The following is an 18,612-nucleotide window of genomic DNA, read 5'->3' as shown; positions in this document are numbered from 1 at the left end:
TGGGATTGGCAGCTGAGGGAAACTGCTAGGGGAGGGAGGGGCACACCTCATCAACAAGGGTACCTGCATAATCAACGTTTGCATACCCAATCCTGAATTGTACCCCACATCTTTAAAATTAAAAACAAAAACAAAAACACTTGATGGCATGGGAGTATAGAGTAAAATATTGCTTACTAGGAGCTGAAAAGAGAAGGGAGGAAGGGGATAGGAACAGGCTAGTTAATAAATATACAGTAGCAAGATAGGAAGAATAAGTCCTAGTGTTCTATAACGCTGTAGGATGAGTAAACAATAATTTCTTGCATTTTTTTCAAATACTAGAAGAGATTTTGAATGTTCTCAACACTAAGACATGATAAAAGTTTGAAATGACAGATATGCTAATTTTCCTGATTTGGTTATTATACATTGTATACTTGTGTCAAAATATCACACTGTACCCTATAAATATGTAAATTATTATGTCACTTTTTAAAATCAATAATAAAAATGACTAAAATTTAAAAATGAATGAGTGAGGTTCCTATGCAGACTCTAGATGCCTTCCCCATGTTTGAAGAAATAACTTTTAGAGCCCAACGTATGAGTTAGCTCCCAGGTAAAGAGAAACTAAACTATTGTAGCAAAGTAAATGTAAAGTTTATTTTAGGCTTAGGCCAAGTTTTAAGAAAAAGACAATGCAGACATGAAAATTAAGGAAAGAAAAAATGTTAAGCGTCAGACTGATGTGACACTTGTTCAGGAAGACATAGGCAAATAGTTTTTATTCGACAATAAAAAGTTTAGTTTAGCAGAGGAGCAGGAGACTGAAATGTTTGGGTGCTAGTATTGACATGGGAGGATAGAGTATCATTTAAAGCAAAGTTATAGTTTTAAAGAAAGAATACATCTCAAATTAGTGGTTTAACAGCTAAATACATAAATTTCAATTTAAAAGTTTTAAATTATACATCCTTGGTGTCACCTGGTATTAGCCAAGAGGAAAGCCTTCCTAGCAAGACACTGAGAACCCCTTCCTGGTTCAACTATGCATCTCCACTTCAGCTGTTTTACATATTAGTCAACTATGTATATTTCATTTAAACAGAAAGTTTCATTTGGGGAAAAAAGGAGGTCTGGAATAATATTCAAATACTAGTGTCAATGTATCTACTAGATAAAATTATGTAAGAATCCCAGTGTTAACACCAGAGAGAGAAAGGAATTTTCCTTTTACAAATGACTCTTTGCAAGGCTCCCTTCATGTCTCTGTTCCTCAAGCTGTAGATGAAGGGGTTCAGCATGGGGGTCACCACAGTGTACATCATAGCCATGACAGTCTCCTTCAGAGTAGAATTACTTGCTGATGGGCATAAGTAGAGGCCAATAACAGTCCCATAGAATAGTGACACCACAGAGAGGTGGGAGCCACAGGTGGAGAAGGCCTTACGGATACCACTAGCAGAAGGGACTCTGAGGATGGAGGACACAATTCGCACATAGGACACGATGATAAGTAGGAATGGGATAACGAGGATGAGGCCTCCCATGATAAATACCACCAACTCATTAACTTGAGTATCAGAGCAGGCCAGCTTCAGCAGAGCAGACGTATCACAGAAAAAATGAGGAATCACATTGTCTACACAAAAATATAATCTGGCCATGAGCAAAGTATGTAACATGGCATGTAACATGGTCAGAACCCAGGACAGCACCACCAGGGAGAGACAGAGCTTGGGTCTCATGATGGTGATGTAGTGCAGAGGGAAACAGATGGCCACATAGCGGTCATAGGCCATGACCACAAGGAGAAAGCTCTCCAGATCTGCAAAAAACAGGAAGAAGTACATTTGGGTCAGACAGCCTGTGTAGGGAATGGATAGGTCTTGGCTCTGCATGATCTGCAACAATTTGGGCATTGTGACAGAGGAAAAGCAGAGGTCAGAGAAAGACAAGTTGCTGAGAAACAAATACATGGGCGTGTGAAGGTTGTAGTCCAGTCGAATGAGGATGATGATGAGGAGGTTCCCCAAGACAGTGGTAAGATACATGGCCAGAAACAGGGCGTAGAACAGGTTTTGCTGCCCTGGGTGGATGGGCAGGCCCAGGAGGAAGAACTCTGAGATGACAGTTTGGTTCCTTCCTGTCATGCTCTGTCTCCAATATCTTTAAGAGAAAATAATAGGGTGCCTTAAAAATCTGAGTAAAAATAACCATATTCCTATGGTCATTAGGTGTCCTTTAGTAATTGATTTCACCATAACCAAAACGACAATCTCTATCATCAGAAATATGCTACAGCACTACATCCAAGCCACCTTCACTTCTCATTAGATGTAACAATCCTCTTGCCTCCCTTCTAAAACACTCTCATATGCTAGTTTCCGTGTAATCACACTGACTTCCTGACACATCCTGGTCATTCATACTGAATAAATGTAACTGGTTTATTTTCCAACTGTATCTTATATTTGGGTGCTTCCTGAGGCTTTTTCCCAAACCCTGTTCTCTTATAATTCTACAGATACAGCCTTGAAAGAATTCACCTATTCCCACAGCATCGATTACAGTCTAAACCTCATGCGTAAACCTCACTATCATCTTCAGTACTGTATTACCAATCGCTTCCTGAGTATCTCCCCATGGATATATCTCGACTACGTTCAGCTCAACAGATCCCAAATGAAACTCATGATCTCACTCTTCCCTCTCCCAATCCACTCCTCTAGTCCCTCATATCTCAGTAAAAGTTATCCAGGCACAAGTTGGAAACCTGAGAGTTTTCTTTCATTCATTTATTTCTCTCAGCATCAATATCTAATCTAGCAAGTTATATAGATTCTGTACTTCATTCTCTTTCTAATTCATCCACTGTTTATCCAACAGCCTGGACCAGGCTGACATCTTACTTTGTCTGGACTATTGGAACATCCTGTTAATTCATCACCCAGCTTCTATGTTCACTTTCCTTCAATCCCTTCACATGGTAGCATTCTAAGATAAAATACGGCTCATCATTTCCTTAGAGTCATCATAGAGTCTCAGTGCTCCTGAGATAAAGGCAAAATTTATCTCAAAGACACAAATGTTATTTTATTGATATTACCTGAGATGTGCCTACCTGCTAAGCCTCATCTGGCTCAACAATGACTCTTGCATCCCACTCTCCAGCAATGCTGGATTTATGTCATAATTTCTTATTTCTAGACTTGCTATTTCTCCTGCCTAACATCTTCTTCCCTCTGCCCCCTCTTCACCTGGCTTATACTCTCTTATCCTTCAGGTATATGTCCCTGACTCAGCTAAACCTTCTCTGTCTCTGTGGACCACATGAGACTTGCTGCTATGTTTCTACAACATACTCATCCAATAACACTCAATGCCCTTGATTACTAGTTAATAACTGATTTCCCTAACAGATAGTAAACTCCATACAAAAAGGGGCATGAATGCTTTCATGACTGTAGCAGAGCCAGCACCTGGGATGGTACCTAGATGTGGTCGTTTCACTTGTATTTGTTGGCTGTCCTTCAGGCTGAGACACATATTCTTCAAACTTTAAAGGTAGCAAACTCCCATTGAAATTAGAATACCTACTCCTACTAAATCATCACAGAATAAGAACTCACTAGCTTTAACTATTTAGCACTAACTCTTGACATTTTGCAGAAAAAGTCCTAGATGTAACTTCAGATCCATGTAAAATATTACACCATCCAGCCACACTACTCTTTATCCTAAACAAATAGTCCACTATGTATGCCCATGTTGTTACTTTGTTCCTTTATTGATATCCACATGACTCGGTGATATTGATATGAAAAAAATACATCTGATAGAGAATTTTAGTAATTTGAGGGAAAAAGAAATAATTTCTAGCCTTAAAACCTTACTCCAGTTATTCTCCAGCTATCCATACTTCAGAGTGGCTCAGAGCTGAGAAAGTTGAAGAGGGATGTTAACACATATGGGAAAATCCTTCCCTAAGGAGACATAACTGGTTCTAACTGCTGAGATTTTTGTCATGCTGATGCTACTTAATCTAGTCACATTAATCGTTTTTTTACATTTGGACATGATGTGCTAGTGTTGCAGTAGGGAAATGCATCCAGTAAAGTTCAACACGCCTGTTTTCTCAGAATTTTGCTTCCCTAGGAAATGAGTGGGATCCATCTCTGGTGTCAAGGGTCTTATTAGGAATAGCACACCCAAGAGACAGCACTTGAAGGTGCTGCCACTGACTAGTGAGTCGCTTGTCTTCTTTACCTGGAAAACACACAGTTTTCAGTCTGAACTGCACATAAGAATCACAAATGTCACTACTTCTAAAAATTTGATTTACATATGAACTACCTAGTGGACTGGTTAAATGCTGATTTTGATTCAGTAAGTTTAGTATGGGGCCTAATATTCTATATTTTGAAAGTTCAAATTTTATATTTGGTGATATCACTTCTGTTCTGTGTACAACATTTTGTATAGTAAAGACATACATTTGTAAAATACAAATTACTGTACTGTTCCCCAATAAATGTAATCAGGGTAATCAGAATATCTGGGAGGGGACCTAAAGTAAGCACCTTCAATAATTCAAATATATTGCTAGGAGTTAGGAACCTCTATATTAAATACCTATCTCACAGAGATGTCACTGTTGAAACAACAAGCTTGTAAGATTATACTGTATAGTAATACTAATGAACACTATCATTAATAATAAGATTTTAAGTGGTGAACATTAATCAAAATATTTATGCAGCATGGCAAAGTCTTGAAAGGCAGAGAGGTGGAGAAAAAGAAAGTTAACATACCCAGAAAACTATTCTATAGAGCATCACACAATCAGGGAAATCAAAACCTTCAGGTTGAAGGGGTATTAAGGCACCAGCTTATTTACCCTCCTGCCCAACCTACCTAGTGTGTCTGAGGACCCTGACCCAAAAGCCTGCTCCTCTTTATCCATTAGAAGTACATGAAGAAACAGCTTTTGTAGTTGTCACCTATGGGTGTACCTGTCCTTTTCACATCTCCCCTTCTACCTATCCCTGTACTAGCAGGGCTCTGCATCCCAGAGGAGTCTAGATCCTGGAGGAACTCATTAATGACAAAGTAACTAGGTTCTCTCTAGGAAAAAGTAAGAGTCCCACAGCGGTGACTGATTATGGTCACTGATGACATCTGACTATACTTTGGGGGATCATGCAGATGGAGAGACACTCATGGATGGATACTTAATCACTGCCTGTGTAGGGAATGGACAGTAGTCCTGTGTAGCTGGAGCCTACATTTTGAGAAGTGTCAAGTGAGGAATGGTTGGATAAACCATAAAAGCAAGCAGAGACCAGACTGTATCTTCTTAAGTATCTTAAGGTTGTAAGAGAGCAGGCTTTATCCTGTGGAAAACAAGAAGCCATCAGTGGTCTTTGAATAGAGTACCATTATGGAAAGACATATGCTTTGGAAAGATTTCCAAGTGGCAGAATCTCTCACTACAATCCACTCCCTGTAAACAAGCCCTAGAAGAGAGAAAAACTACAGTCAACAAGGATCAGACTTCTATGACCCAACCATATGCAGACAAACAGAAAGGACAATAAAAGAAAAGATGAACTCTCCAAGATCATGTTCAATTCTCCCTCAGGCCAAGACAGGAAAAGAAATTCAACTAGTACAGCCTCTGTGGAAAACAGTGTGACAATTCCTAAAAGATCTAAAAATCGACCTCCTATATGACCCCACAATCCTCCTACTGGGAACTCAAATCACTATATGAAAAAGATACCTATACATGCATGTTTATTTTACAATAGCAAAAACATGGCACCAACTGTGCTGCCCATCAAAAGAGGACTGGATTTTTAAAATGTGGTGCATGTATGCAATGGAATATTACGCAGCCACAAAGAAGGACAAAATTATGAACCTCGCAGCAACTTGGATGGACTTAAAGGCTATAATACTGAGTGATCTATCACAGAAACAAAGAGCCAAGTATCACATGTTCTCACTCATAAGCGAACCTTGAACAACTATAGTACTACTATAAGAAAGGGATTGGCAGTAGTGGGAAACTGCCAGGGGAGGGGGAGGCACACCTCATCAACAAGGGTACCTGCATAATGAACATTTGTATACATAATCCTGAAATGTACCCCACCTATTTAAAATAAAAATCAACAAAATAAAAAGAAATTCAGATTTGTAATCCTTAGAGTTACTTCTCCTTCTACTCCTTACATCTCTAGAAAAACCTTAATAACATCCAGGCACCACCATTATCCCTACTACTCTACACATGTCAGATTACCTCCAAGTGCTAGTTTTTCCTTACCTTGCAATGGATCACAAGAGCACAATTGACATTTATAACTTCTTCCACACCTATTCCATGTTCCCTTTTTCATCATGTCAGCTAGATTCAACCTTCATTCCTTGGGAGTCTGAATCCTCTATTGGGTTGCATTAACTTTTACAAAAGAATCTCCTGCATATCCAGGATGGTCTTTCCTTTCCTCATTGTATAGAAACACAATTTTCCATTGTTAACTAGAATTGAATTACCTCAAGAATTACAGCAACTCCCTTTTTTGTCTATTGGCTCAGTGACATAAAGAGCCCAAAACTGCCAAGTGGCAACTCAACTTTCAGTAAAATAGAAGCATTTCTGGTAGAAACATTCTGGCCTTGGGAATTGTATCAGATACTTCTTCACCACTTCAAATTCTCTCAGCCATCATCGCATTCCAGCCACAGTTGCAGTCATCAATTCTGTACAGACTTCAGTCAGCTTCCTACAGATTTAGCCTGACAGTATTACCTTAGGCCTGGTCCACCTGCTTCTTGTGTCCTGCCAAAAGGCTTCTCTAATTTCATGAAGTGGACTATCATGGAAAACCAGCTCAACACTAATACACACAAAACTTCAAAGTGCAAGGGAGTTAGTGTCATATGCGTCAACCCTTAAATACAGGAGCTAGGAGCTGATGGATAGATGTCTTAGTCACTCCTAGTGGTCACTGACTCAATAAGCCACCCTACTATTGGGTCTCTCTTCTTTTCTATTTAACATCCCTGTATCCCTCACTTCTCCCCATGAGATAAAATTCTCAAATAGTCTACTTGCAAATAATACTTTGTCTTAGTCTCTGTTTTTTGGGTACCCCAGGTAATGATAGAAAATGAGATTTGTAAATCAGTAGAGTCCAAAATTGTGGGAGTGGGAAGCAAAAATTCTGTGAGTATATTATTTGGTTCAATAATGAGAAAAGTCAATCATGCTACCATCCCTTGATTTCCAACCTCACGAATCATGGCTAAGGGATAAATAACATCATATATGGCTTCCTGGTCCAAATCACATACTATATTCTATAAGAGAATACACCAATCTTTCTGGCACTCCTAATTTTTGTTTCTTTGTGAACTGCTTTGACTTCTACACTTGCAAAAGTACTTGGCACAGAGTAGATTTTCATTAAATACTTGAAGTAATTAAATGAACTGCACAGACTAGCGGTTCCAGAACAATGCTTAATAACAGTACTGGTAGTGGGCACCCTAGTCTTATTCCTGATAATGGGAATGCCTCCTGTATTTCCCCTTAAGCCTAATGCTGGTTTATGGGTTAACTCATATGTATTATTATCCTATATTAAAGAAATATTATTTGTTTCTGTTATATCAAGCATTTTTATCTGGCACGGTTGTGGAATTTCAGCAAATGTATCACTTTAATAAAAACAGTAAAATTATTTTTCAAAAACTCTTTCCACATTTAAAATATTTAAATATTTTAATTGAATAAATGAAATACAGAAAAACAATAACTATAAAACTATGGAGATGGTAAATTAAGCATTAACAGAAAAATGCTGCAATTTATACTATGTAAACTTCCTTTTATCACCAATTAAGCTTCATTCATTGCATTAGTATAATACTGCATCTCAACATCTGCAATTTTAACAAATGCTTGGAACGATTTCTGTTCTGAAGCAGATGCTGGTCTGACAGAAACACATCTGAAAATGTTCTTTTTCTGGTCATAGTTGCCAACACACCTATGAACTCGGCCTCTAATCAGTCTTGGAAGTTCACGATCCTGTTTTTCAAAAAATAAATATCAAATGGTTATTTATTACTTCATCTGAATTTCAGCTTTTTTAAGCTAATAATATGATCAACTAGATATGCATCACCCCAAAAACTATAATTCCCTCACCTAGTAAGGACCTTATTGTTGATAAGGCTATATGATAGCTAGGCATATATGGGTGTTCTGTCAGATGAAAGACCTTCACTTGAATAGGGCTTCATACAAGCTAGTAAGCTTAAGTTGCTTCTTAAAAGACTGAATAATTCCCAATGTAATGGCACATAAATTATCCACTTTTAATCAGATTGCCAGAGTTCTACTTTCAGTAGATGGCACTAGGTGGTTCAAAACAACTCTCCAGCTGAGAACAATTAGAATAGCTGGAGGAAAAAATTTGTTAAAAATCTATTTGTAGGCATCAGAGAAATATCAAGACAGTGAGGAATTACAGAGACAACATCTGGGAGAGTATGAAAGTTGAGAATGGGGCCTGACTTGAGGGTGGTTTCCCAAGATATCTGCAAATCACAGAAAGGCAGTTGAGAGTCTAAGAAACTGAGGAGAGCTTTTGACAGACTCATATAGGTGGGAAACAAAAAAATGTAGTCTGAGGTCCCCAAGGAAAAAAGATTTTAGTAACTCCCCCCATCCCCACTCTCAGTCCTACCCAGGTTTAAGATTGGCATCCAAAAGGGCTATACCTTTAAAGGGACTAGTAAACCAGAAAAAGATCAGCAATCTCTATATCCTCTCAATCATGCATAAAATTAAAGCATTATGAAATTGCTTTCATAAGAGATCAAAAAAGCACTAATTATAAAGGGGAAAGACTTATGACTGATAAAAGGACAATATTAAAATGAAAAACTTCTGTTTATCAAAAGCCACCATTAACGGTAAAAAGGCAAACCACAGAGTATGAGACAATATTTGTAATACACAAAATGAACAAAAGACTTGTACCCAGAATAGCTTTTTTAAAAATCTATAAATCAATAAGAAAAAAACAAATAACTCAGAAGAAAAAAGAAGACACCTGAACAGACTTTATAAAAGAAGATACCTAAATGGCATATGAAAAGGTACTTGACCCCATTATTCACCAGAAAATTGTACAGAAATAAGATAACACTAAACTTACCCACCAAAATGACTATAGAAAAAAAGACTGACAATACTAAGTGTTGGTAAGAATACAAAGAAATCACAACTCTCCTATACTACTTGTGAGGGTTTTTGTTGTTGTTGTTTGTTTGTTTGTTTGTTTGTTGAGTTGGAGTCTTTCTCTGTCACCCAGACTCGGGTGCGGTGGCCGCTCCCGGCCACTGCCAGCCTCGACCTGCTGAGCTTCAGTGATCCTTCCACCTCAGCCTTCGGAGTAGCCGGAATTACAGGCGTGCGCTACCACGCCCAGGTGATTTTTTTTTTCTTTATTGTAGAGATGAGGTCTCGCTGCCCAGGTGGGTCTCGAACCCGCGGGTTCAGGCAATCCACTCACCTCAGCCTCCCAAAGGTCCGGGATTACAGGCTGAGCCACTGAGCCCGGCTTACTTGTGAGTTTTAAATGGATACAACCATTTGGAAAACTGTTTGGCATAGCATAGCAATATAAATGAGTTAACTATAGCTACATGCAACAACATAGATGAATCTTACATTTTGTCAAGTGAGGGAAACTATTAAAAGACATACTGTATGATACTATGTATATAAAGCTCAAATACAGGCAAAATTGATGACATTAAAAGTCAGGATAAGCCGGGCTCGGTGGCTCAGCCTGTAATCCCACGCCTTGGGAGGCTGAGGTGAGTGGATTGCCTGAACCCGCGGGTTCGAGACCCACCTGGGCAGCGAGACCTCATCTCTACAATAAATCAAAAAATCAGCCAGGCGTGGTAGCGCATGCCTGTAATTCTGGCTACTCGGAAGACTGAGGCAGAAGGATCGCCGGAGCCCAGCAGGTCAAGGCTGCAGTGACCGGGAGCGGCCACTGCACTCCAGTCTGGGCGACAGAGTGAGACTCCAACTCAAAAAAAAAAAAAAAGTCAGGATAGTGGTAACTTTTAGGTAGAAAATAGGAGGTAGTCAATGGGAGGAGGCACAAAGGGTTTCAGGGATGATGGCAAAGTTCTACTTCGTAATCTGGGTATCATTTACTTTCATACTTCATAGAACTGTACAGTTATGATTTTTATACTTTTCTCTATATGTTATTTTTCAATAACAAAGTTTTTCATCAGACTTGGAAAAAATAATAAGCACTCAAGATATAGAAATTAACATGACAATTCATATTTCTTGATCATCTGCAATGTATCATGCACTGTACATTCATGTTTTAGCATTTAATCTCCACAACAACCTTTCAAAGTAGAAATTCATCAAAATCATGAACTTTGGAGCAACCTGGATGGAATCAGAGTCTATAATACTGAGTGATCTTTCACAGAAGCAGAGAACTGAGTATCACATGTTCTCACTCATAAATGGTCCATGAACAACTACTATAAGAATACTATAAGAAAAGGCAGCAGGAAAGTGTGGGGGGCAGAGGGGGCAGGGAGGTGGGATTGACAGTAGTTGAAATCTACCTGGGGAAGGGGTAGGCATACCTCATCAACAAGCGTACCTGCCCAATGAATATTTGTATACCTAACCCTGAATTGTACCCCACAATTCTAAAATAAAAAAATTTTAAAGCTAGTAAATGGTGGCATAAACACTGGAATCCAAGTCTGATTTCAAAACCAACATTAACCCTATCCCTAACCCATTTTAGAAGTAAGGACAAACTGTTTTACAAAGTATGTAGATTTTATAAGGTCTAAAGCCTCCTTTGTTATCTCCAGCTTTACTTGTACCAAGCCTCTTCCTTATATCCCAGTCCATTCTCTGCCTTTCCCCAATTTTAAAAGTACTATGCTTATCCTCATCCCTTAACAGCTCTACACTTTAGTAATCATAACTACCTGCAATTCACCAAACAAGTTAGGCTCTCTCTTAGCTTCATGTTTTTGCATATGCTGCTCCCTCACCTTAGAAAGCATTCTTCTCCCTCTCCCCGATACACTTTGGCTCAATTGAGTCTTATTAGTCTTTAAAGATCTAGGATAAGTTACTACTTTCTTTGAAAATCTTTCCCTGATCTGCCCCAACCTTCCTATCTACCTTATAGCACCCTGCACAGCCCTACTTCTTACCTGCACATACCTTTTATCATACCACAGTGTATCATTTATGTATCTTTCTACCTGAGATTACAAAATTTGGGGGAGAATGAGCCATTTACCGCTTAAATTCCATTTTATATCCCTTGTACCCAGCACAGTGCCTAGCACATTGTAGGCTCTCCATAATAGTTAAACAAATAAACAACTTTAATATCAGAACTAAAACCAAACAAAATGCTGAAAGTAATAAACTACTAACAGAATTTCTATTGCAAATGGAATTATAGCCTGGTTGTTTTGTTGACATAGACTTTGCAAAAAATACTTTGAAAATACTCACGATTTCATAAAATACACAAGGCAGTGTGCTTTTTCCATCTCTCATAAGAAAAGTCTTTGAGTAATATGGACCAGGTGTAACAGCTGAATCGAGAACAGCTAAGCAACATTGAAACAAGGGGAAAAAATCAATGCTGGTAAAATGCAAATAAAATTTAGCAAAGTGAAGTTGATGCCTAAATAACTGTTCTCACACCAACCTCTCAAAGTTCTATTTATACAGTAATAAAGAAGACATTTCAAGAAGGAAAAATATTTCCAAAAGTTATGTACTAAAATAAACAAAATTTGCATGCAGCCTACTTATGTAGTTAATCCTCACTTGTACTCCACATTCCTATAATAAAATGAAATTTAAAAATAAATTAAATAAACAAAATTTCTGGCCCTCCCCAACTTAGAAACAGAGTATATGTCAAGTTTGTAAAATTGACAATAATTGGCCATCTGAGGCTTTTTCCTTAGAACGTGCTCTATAGAATGGTTAAATCCCTAGACCAGTCTACAATATAATAATAAAATATACATGTATTACAAACAAGCATCATAGTTTGATGAAAAAAGAAACATTGAATTAGAATCAGAAGTCACGCAGTCTAACCTCAGGTTCTTCAACTTACTAAAATTTTATGACTGAGCAAATTACGCTTTTAATTTATTTTTATTGAATACATTTAAGGTGTGCAACATGCTATATATATATATATATATACATATGTATATATATATAACTTGCTTGCTTACTTTAGTAATGCTTTACTATATTATATGCATAGTAAATTTTATATATACATATATATATATAAAATCATGTGTATTTTGTAAGGTTTCAATAATGGGCATGTTACCCAGTCAGAAATGATAATATGAAAAGAGACATTTTCTAGCTTCTGGGAAAGACCAACCAGAAGACAGTTATCTAAAATGTGACAGTGTGGTATAAGAATGTGTAGTCTAGATAATTTTGATAATTAACTTCCCAACATAAGGGAAAAGTCAGAAGCTGCTGGAGAGAACTTAGTATGGAGCTTCAGGATGAAGTCAACACTGAGACAGGACATAGAAAGAGAGAATTCACTGTGCCATCTCTTAAGCAGCTGGATCAAGCACTGCCTGAAGTCAGAAACCTGGCAACTTTACAGTCCTTTGAATAATTCCCTATTATTGTTTAAACAGCTAAGGTTGACTTTTTTGTCACTTGCAACTAAAAGAGTCTTCTTGTATACCAAGCACTACACTAGGCATTAAAGTTGAATAAAATGAAGTCTTTACACTTGATGAGTTCAGAGTCTAGTCTGGGAACTCAGAGTTATTCAGCACTATAAAAGCTAACCAGGCTCAGTGGCTCAGCCTGTAATCTCACGCCTTTGGGAGGCTGAGGTGAGTGGATTGCCTGAGCCCACGGGTTCGAGACCCGCCTGGGCAGGGGAGACCTCATCTCTACAATAAATAAAAAAAAATTAGCCAAGCATGGTAGTGTGCACCTGTAGTTCCAGGTACTTGGAAGGCAGAGGTGGAAGGATCGCCAGAGCCCAGCAGCTCGAGGCTGCGGTGGCCGGGAGCAGCCACTGCACTCCAGTATGGGCGACAGTGAGACTCCAACTCAAAAAAAAAAAAAAAAGCTAACCATCAATATATATATGACCCTCTTCATCTCTTGATGAGAATGTCTATTGCTGTTTACATCAGTTATTGTGATATTTTTAAGAGAATTCTTCTGGAGTGAAACTGAACAAGTTACCAAAGAGAACTTAGGGAAATCAATGGAACTAGCATGTCCTTTTAATGGGCTTAAGTTATTTTTAATATGTCCACTTTCAAATGAGACAAGATCCAGAGGCATCACAGGAAAAAGTAATTTAGTAAAAAGTCCAATAGAATATAAGGTCTTTAAAACAAGATGTTCTACTTCTGACAGTATTCTGGTTCTGTCCAAAACCAAATAGAATAGCATCTGATATTGCAGTTACATGGTTGCTGGTAAGAACATGGTGGCTGGGATTGGCAGTTGAGGGAAACAATGAACATCTGTGCGCCTAACCCTGAATTGTACCCCACATCTTTAAAATAAAAAAGAAAAGAAAAAGAACTGAATAAAATAAAAGTTAAGTCAAGTTTCAACACAGAGTAGAAACAGCAATACCAACCAGCTAAGAACTATGCTTCAGGCAAAATGAGTAGGGCTTACAGAAGGGCTATTTGCAGAGCAGATGGAACTTCCAAAGGTCAGAGAGAGGCATGGAAACCTCCAAAAAGTCAAAAATAAAAATGGAACAAAACCAACAGCTTATACAATAAATTAATAATAATAATATTCTTTCAGGAGCACAAAAGTAGCCACCACCAATAACGTCCAGAAGAGAAAACTGTTGCATGGAAGTATAACTCAAGTCAAGGACCAGAGGTGATCATTCAAGTACTCACATAATTAGAAAAGACATTATAATAAAGTATAATCCTTTGGCATTAAAGATGGAGGAGCCATATGAGAAGGAATTTAAGTGACTTTAAGGAGCTGAGAGAGGTTCCCAAGCCAACAACCAGAAAGGAAACAAGGACTACAATTCTACAATTACAAGGAACCAGATCCTGTCAACAACTGAATGAATTTGGAAGTAGATTCTTTCCCAGAGCCTCCAGATAAAAGCACAGTTCAGCCAGCACCTTGACTTTGGTCTTGTAATACCCTAAGCATAGAACCTAGTCTGTAGCTTCTGACCTACAGAACTTGGACTTAAGAAATGGATGTTGTTTTCAGCCACTAAGTTTCCAAAACTTTGTTATGCGGCAATAGTAAACTAATACAGTTTGCTTTAGTCAAAGTTTGCATCTTAGCTGAACCCAATGTCACTTCATATAATAATATTTTGTCTTTAATAGTGACAAGAGAGAAACTGGAATCATTTTTAGGTGAAAGTTAAACACATGAAAGTGCACTGATAGAAATCAATATCTATATGTACATATAAGTGTATGTATATAAATAACAGGACAAAAGGAGAAGGAGGAAGTTGAATTCATTTCCTATTGCTGCTGTAACAAATTACCACAAACTTAGCAGCAGATTTAAAACAACACTAAAGCATTATCTAAAGCATTTGGAGGTCAGAAGTTTATAATGAATCAGCAGGGCTATGTTCCTTTTGGAAGTTCTAAGGTAGAAACCCTTTCCTTTACTTTTTCAGCTTCTGGAAGATGGCTGCATTATTTGGTTCATGGCCTCCCTTCCACTATCTTCAAAGCCAGCAGGCCTTTCAGTCTCTCTGACTTTGACCTTTCTGCTTCCCTTTTGTAAGGACCCTGTGGTTATATTAGGCCCACCCAGATAATCCAAAATAATCTTTCCATTTCAAGATCCCTAATTCAATCACATCTGCAAAGTCCCTTTTGCCATATAAGGTAATATTCACAGGTTTTGGGAATCAAAACACAGACATCTTTGGGAGTCATTATCCTGTCTACCACAGGGACATTATTAAAACTGCAGCTCTTTGAATATACTTCAGGGAATAGCAAATATAAGACTTTTTTACCTAGTAGGAAAAGGACTAGTTAGACATTAAAACTCACTGTCCAAATGGTATTACTGAAGTATTTTTTAAGTATTATACCTACCTAATATTTCAAAAAGAAGTACAGTTTTCTGTGCATGTTCACGCCAATACTTCATGCTTTCAATAACTGCAGAAATAATTCTTAAGGAATTATCTTTTTCCTTAAACTGTAACTGATATAATGGAGTTTCCTTTTGGAAAAATATAAAAACATGGCATTAGAAAATTTTCATTTTTTTATCATTTTTCTTTTGCCTTTTATGTAAAGATTCTAGACCCTTATAATAAACAAATATATAAGTAGAACTACTGAACATTTTAGTACAGTTACTACCCTAGGTTAAAGTCATCATTACTACATTATAGGAGGAGAAACCAGGATATACGTGAAGACAATTAATCAAGATGACAGTTATGAATATGGGCACTCATTCCCTCATTCATTTGTTCATTCATTGAATATTTTAAAGCATTATTTGCCAGATGCTGTGACAAACACAGGGAAAACAATTCATTTCCCTAATGTATTCACACTCTAGGGGAGGAGTCAGATACATTCATTCATTCATTTATTCGTTTCAAAAGTGTTTACTGGGAACCCACTATGCACCAAACATAGCTATTAAGGAAGCAATAGTGAACAAAACAAACAAGATATCTTTTCTCACAGATTTTACAGTCTGATGGGGGATTCATAAAATAAATATATAATGGAATTCCAGGAATTGATAGAGTCTATGCATTTTAATAAAATGCAAGGTACTCAAAAAATAACAGATGCCAGACAGGATGTGGTGAAAAGGGAACACTTCTACACTGTTGGTGGGAGTGTAAACTAGTGCAGCCTCTGTGGAAATCAGTGTGGCGATTCCTAAAAGCTCTAAAAATCGACCTTCCATATGACCCTGCAATCCCCCTACTGGGAATATACCCTGAAGAACACAAATCACTCTATAAAAAAGATACCTACACACGTATGTTTATCGCAGCATTGTTCACAATAGCAAGATCATGGAACCAACCATGCTGTCTATCAAAAGAGGACTGGATTTTTAAAATGTGGTACATATACACAATGGAATATTACGCAGCCATAAAAATGAACAAAATCATGAATTTCACAGAAACCTGGATGGAATTAGAGTTTAAAATACTGAGTGATCGCTCACAGAAGCAAAGATCTGAGTATCACATGTTATCACTCATAAGTGGACCTTGAACAACTATCGTAAAACTGTAAGAAAAGGATTGACAGTGGCAGGAAACTATGGGGGGGGGTCAGGGAGAGGAAGGGAGGTGGAATTAACGGTATCAATATCTGTCCGGGGATGGGGGGGCACACCTCATCAACAAGGGTACCTGCACAATGCATATTTGTATACCTAACCCTTAACTGTACCCCACAATTTTAAAATAAAAAATATGTATTATAAAAAAATGAAAATAAAGTAAAATGCAAGCTAAAAGGAGAGAGATAGGGGTTATTATTTTAAATGAGTTGTTGAGTGAGGACAGAGGGAACAGCAAGTGTAAAAGCCCTAAGAGGGAAATGTGCTTGGCGTTTCTGAAGATCAACTAAGAATATAGTGTAAGATATTAATTGTCAAAGGTAGGGGGACACTTTCCTTTCTGAGGGTGAGGGTTATGAAGAACACCCAATGGAACTTTTTTTTCGAAGACAATTACTTTCCTCTCTCTTCCTCCTCCTAACCAAGATTCGAATATGCCTGTTGAAGATTATGGCCATAGTGAACCACTGCTACTAAGGTGATAATGTCGTATAATTCTTGTGCACAAAGAAACATAAGGTTGAAAACCACTGTGAATCATGCTGTATTAGTCATATTTTCAGCACAAAAAAAAGAAAAAAAATTTACACTGATAGCTTATTGAAACGACTGCTTTTTCAGACATATGGGCAGAACAAACATGGGGTACTTAAGCACTCAAAAACTAACAACAGTAAGAAGCTGTTACCAATCCTAGGCTGAAAGGACAATCGGGGAGGAAATACAAGTACCAAGTCAATGAAAGCTGTATTCAGGAAGGGGCTATATCATGCAGAGACACGGCCACTGCTGGTGACACAACATTTAAGCAGGAAGAGAATGGGAAAATCCAACCTCTCCTCCAGCCATCCAGGGATGTCGTACCAATGACTCCCATTGGCTGACCTCTAGCAGAAGCCAGCAAATAAGGAATCTCAGGATGATGTACTGTGTAGGAAAATTCTGCCTTCCAGAACACAGAGAAGGGCTGGTGAAGAAATTATTGGGCCAAGGCAAGGGAGCAGAGATAAAGAATAACCAGCATATATCATATATAAAGGGCATTTACAAAGAACAACTAGAACACTGAGCATAGAGAAAAAGTAAGATTGAGATAAAGGTACAAGGAAAGGATATAAGACAAAGCATAGACATATTACAGTGCATGCCATGTTCAAAAAAATTGTGAAGAGTCTAAAATGACTACAGCATTGGAGAATTGATATAATATGGAATGTAAGGCTGGAAAGATAGAACAGGACAATATTATAAAGCAAAAGTCAGAAAACTATGGCCTGCAGTCCAAATCTAATTTGCCGTCTGTTTTTGAAAATTCTTGTTGGGAGACAGTCATGCCCATTTATTTATATATTGTCTATGACTGCTTCCAAGCTATAGCAGTAGAGTTGAGTGGTATAGTTGAACAGTTGCAACACAGACAGTATGGCCCACAAGCCAAAACTATTTACTGTCTGGCTCTTTACAGAAAAAGTTTGCTGGATCTGTTTTTAAAAAAAAGCTTAAAATAAGATCTGAAGAGCTTAGATAATTTCTGCAAGCAGTGGATAGTTTTATCATTATCATAATAACTAATAAAGAGTGAAAGTCAAAATCCAATAGAAAACTCTAAAGCAACTATGAAAAGGAGCATCCATTCATACCCTCGAAGAAAATATTTTGAAAACTAACGTTCTTTCACTCCAGTGGTACTGGATGTTTATAGTAATCAAGTAACATATATCATGGAATTGATTTCAAATGCTCCTATCTCTGTAACTTTCTAAATATTTTATTTACCTTATATTTTAAAAATGCAAATAAGTCATTAAATTATATTTAAACATTACCTTCAGAGTGTTTTCTTCTAGAATATCATCCAACATCTTTTTCTTAAACTGATTTTGTTGAAAATTGGGCTTAAATGCCTGTAATGCATTGCTTTTGTCTCGACCTCTTATTGTGGAGCCAGATATTTTTGATGAATGTATCTGTCTGAGTATCTCAGTTTCTCTATGGTGAGATAAGTTAGAAGGTTCAGATATTCTCAATTGCTTCTGCTGTTGGGCTCCCAAACTCATTGGACAAGAATTTCTTTCATCATTTGCCATTAGGTTTGTTCTTTTACATTGAGGCTTAAAATCATTTTTATCCCAAGTTTTCAAACTTGTATTTCTGTTGCCAACTTTGTAGCTGTAATAGTG

The 18,612-nt window shown here is 37.6% G+C and overlaps 2 protein-coding genes across 4 annotated transcripts in view; both read right to left on the bottom strand.

The window, feature by feature from the left end:
• Nucleotides 1–1,184: 1,184 nt before the first annotated feature.
• On the bottom strand, nucleotides 1,185–2,135 carry LOC103250734 (olfactory receptor-like protein DTMT). The gene has a single exon (XM_008049327.1). The coding sequence runs from the start codon at nucleotides 2,133–2,135 to the stop codon at nucleotides 1,185–1,187; it is 951 nt and encodes a 316-aa protein (XP_008047518.1).
• A 5,615-nt stretch (nucleotides 2,136–7,750) lies between these two features.
• SPATA22 (spermatogenesis associated 22) overlaps nucleotides 7,751–18,612 on the bottom strand; it is a 33,666-nt gene continuing 22,804 nt past the window's right edge. For all 3 annotated transcript variants that reach the window (XM_008049323.1, XM_008049325.1, XM_008049324.2), the window contains 4 exons: nucleotides 18,259–18,601; nucleotides 15,205–15,334; nucleotides 11,591–11,688; nucleotides 7,751–8,086 (listed from right to left, as the gene is read on the bottom strand). In XM_008049323.1, the coding sequence (XP_008047514.1) occupies nucleotides 7,895–8,086; nucleotides 11,591–11,688; nucleotides 15,205–15,334; nucleotides 18,259–18,601 (763 nt within the window). In that variant the 3' untranslated portion in view covers nucleotides 7,751–7,894. The remainder of the gene's footprint in view (nucleotides 8,087–11,590; nucleotides 11,689–15,204; nucleotides 15,335–18,258; nucleotides 18,602–18,612) is intronic.

This window comes from Carlito syrichta, unplaced genomic scaffold (assembly GCF_000164805.1).
Source record: "Carlito syrichta isolate Samal-C Ts95f unplaced genomic scaffold, Tarsius_syrichta-2.0.1 Scaffold131961, whole genome shotgun sequence".
Lineage (NCBI taxonomy): Eukaryota > Metazoa > Chordata > Mammalia > Primates > Tarsiidae > Carlito > Carlito syrichta.
This window is presented reverse-complemented; position numbering and strand designations above follow the sequence as displayed.

What these genes read in the sequence shown, in the direction of transcription:
- LOC103250734 (XM_008049327.1), bottom strand. Translation starts at nt 2,135, where the DNA reads ATGACAGGAAGGAACCAAACTGTCATCTCAGAGTTCTTCCTCCTGGGC.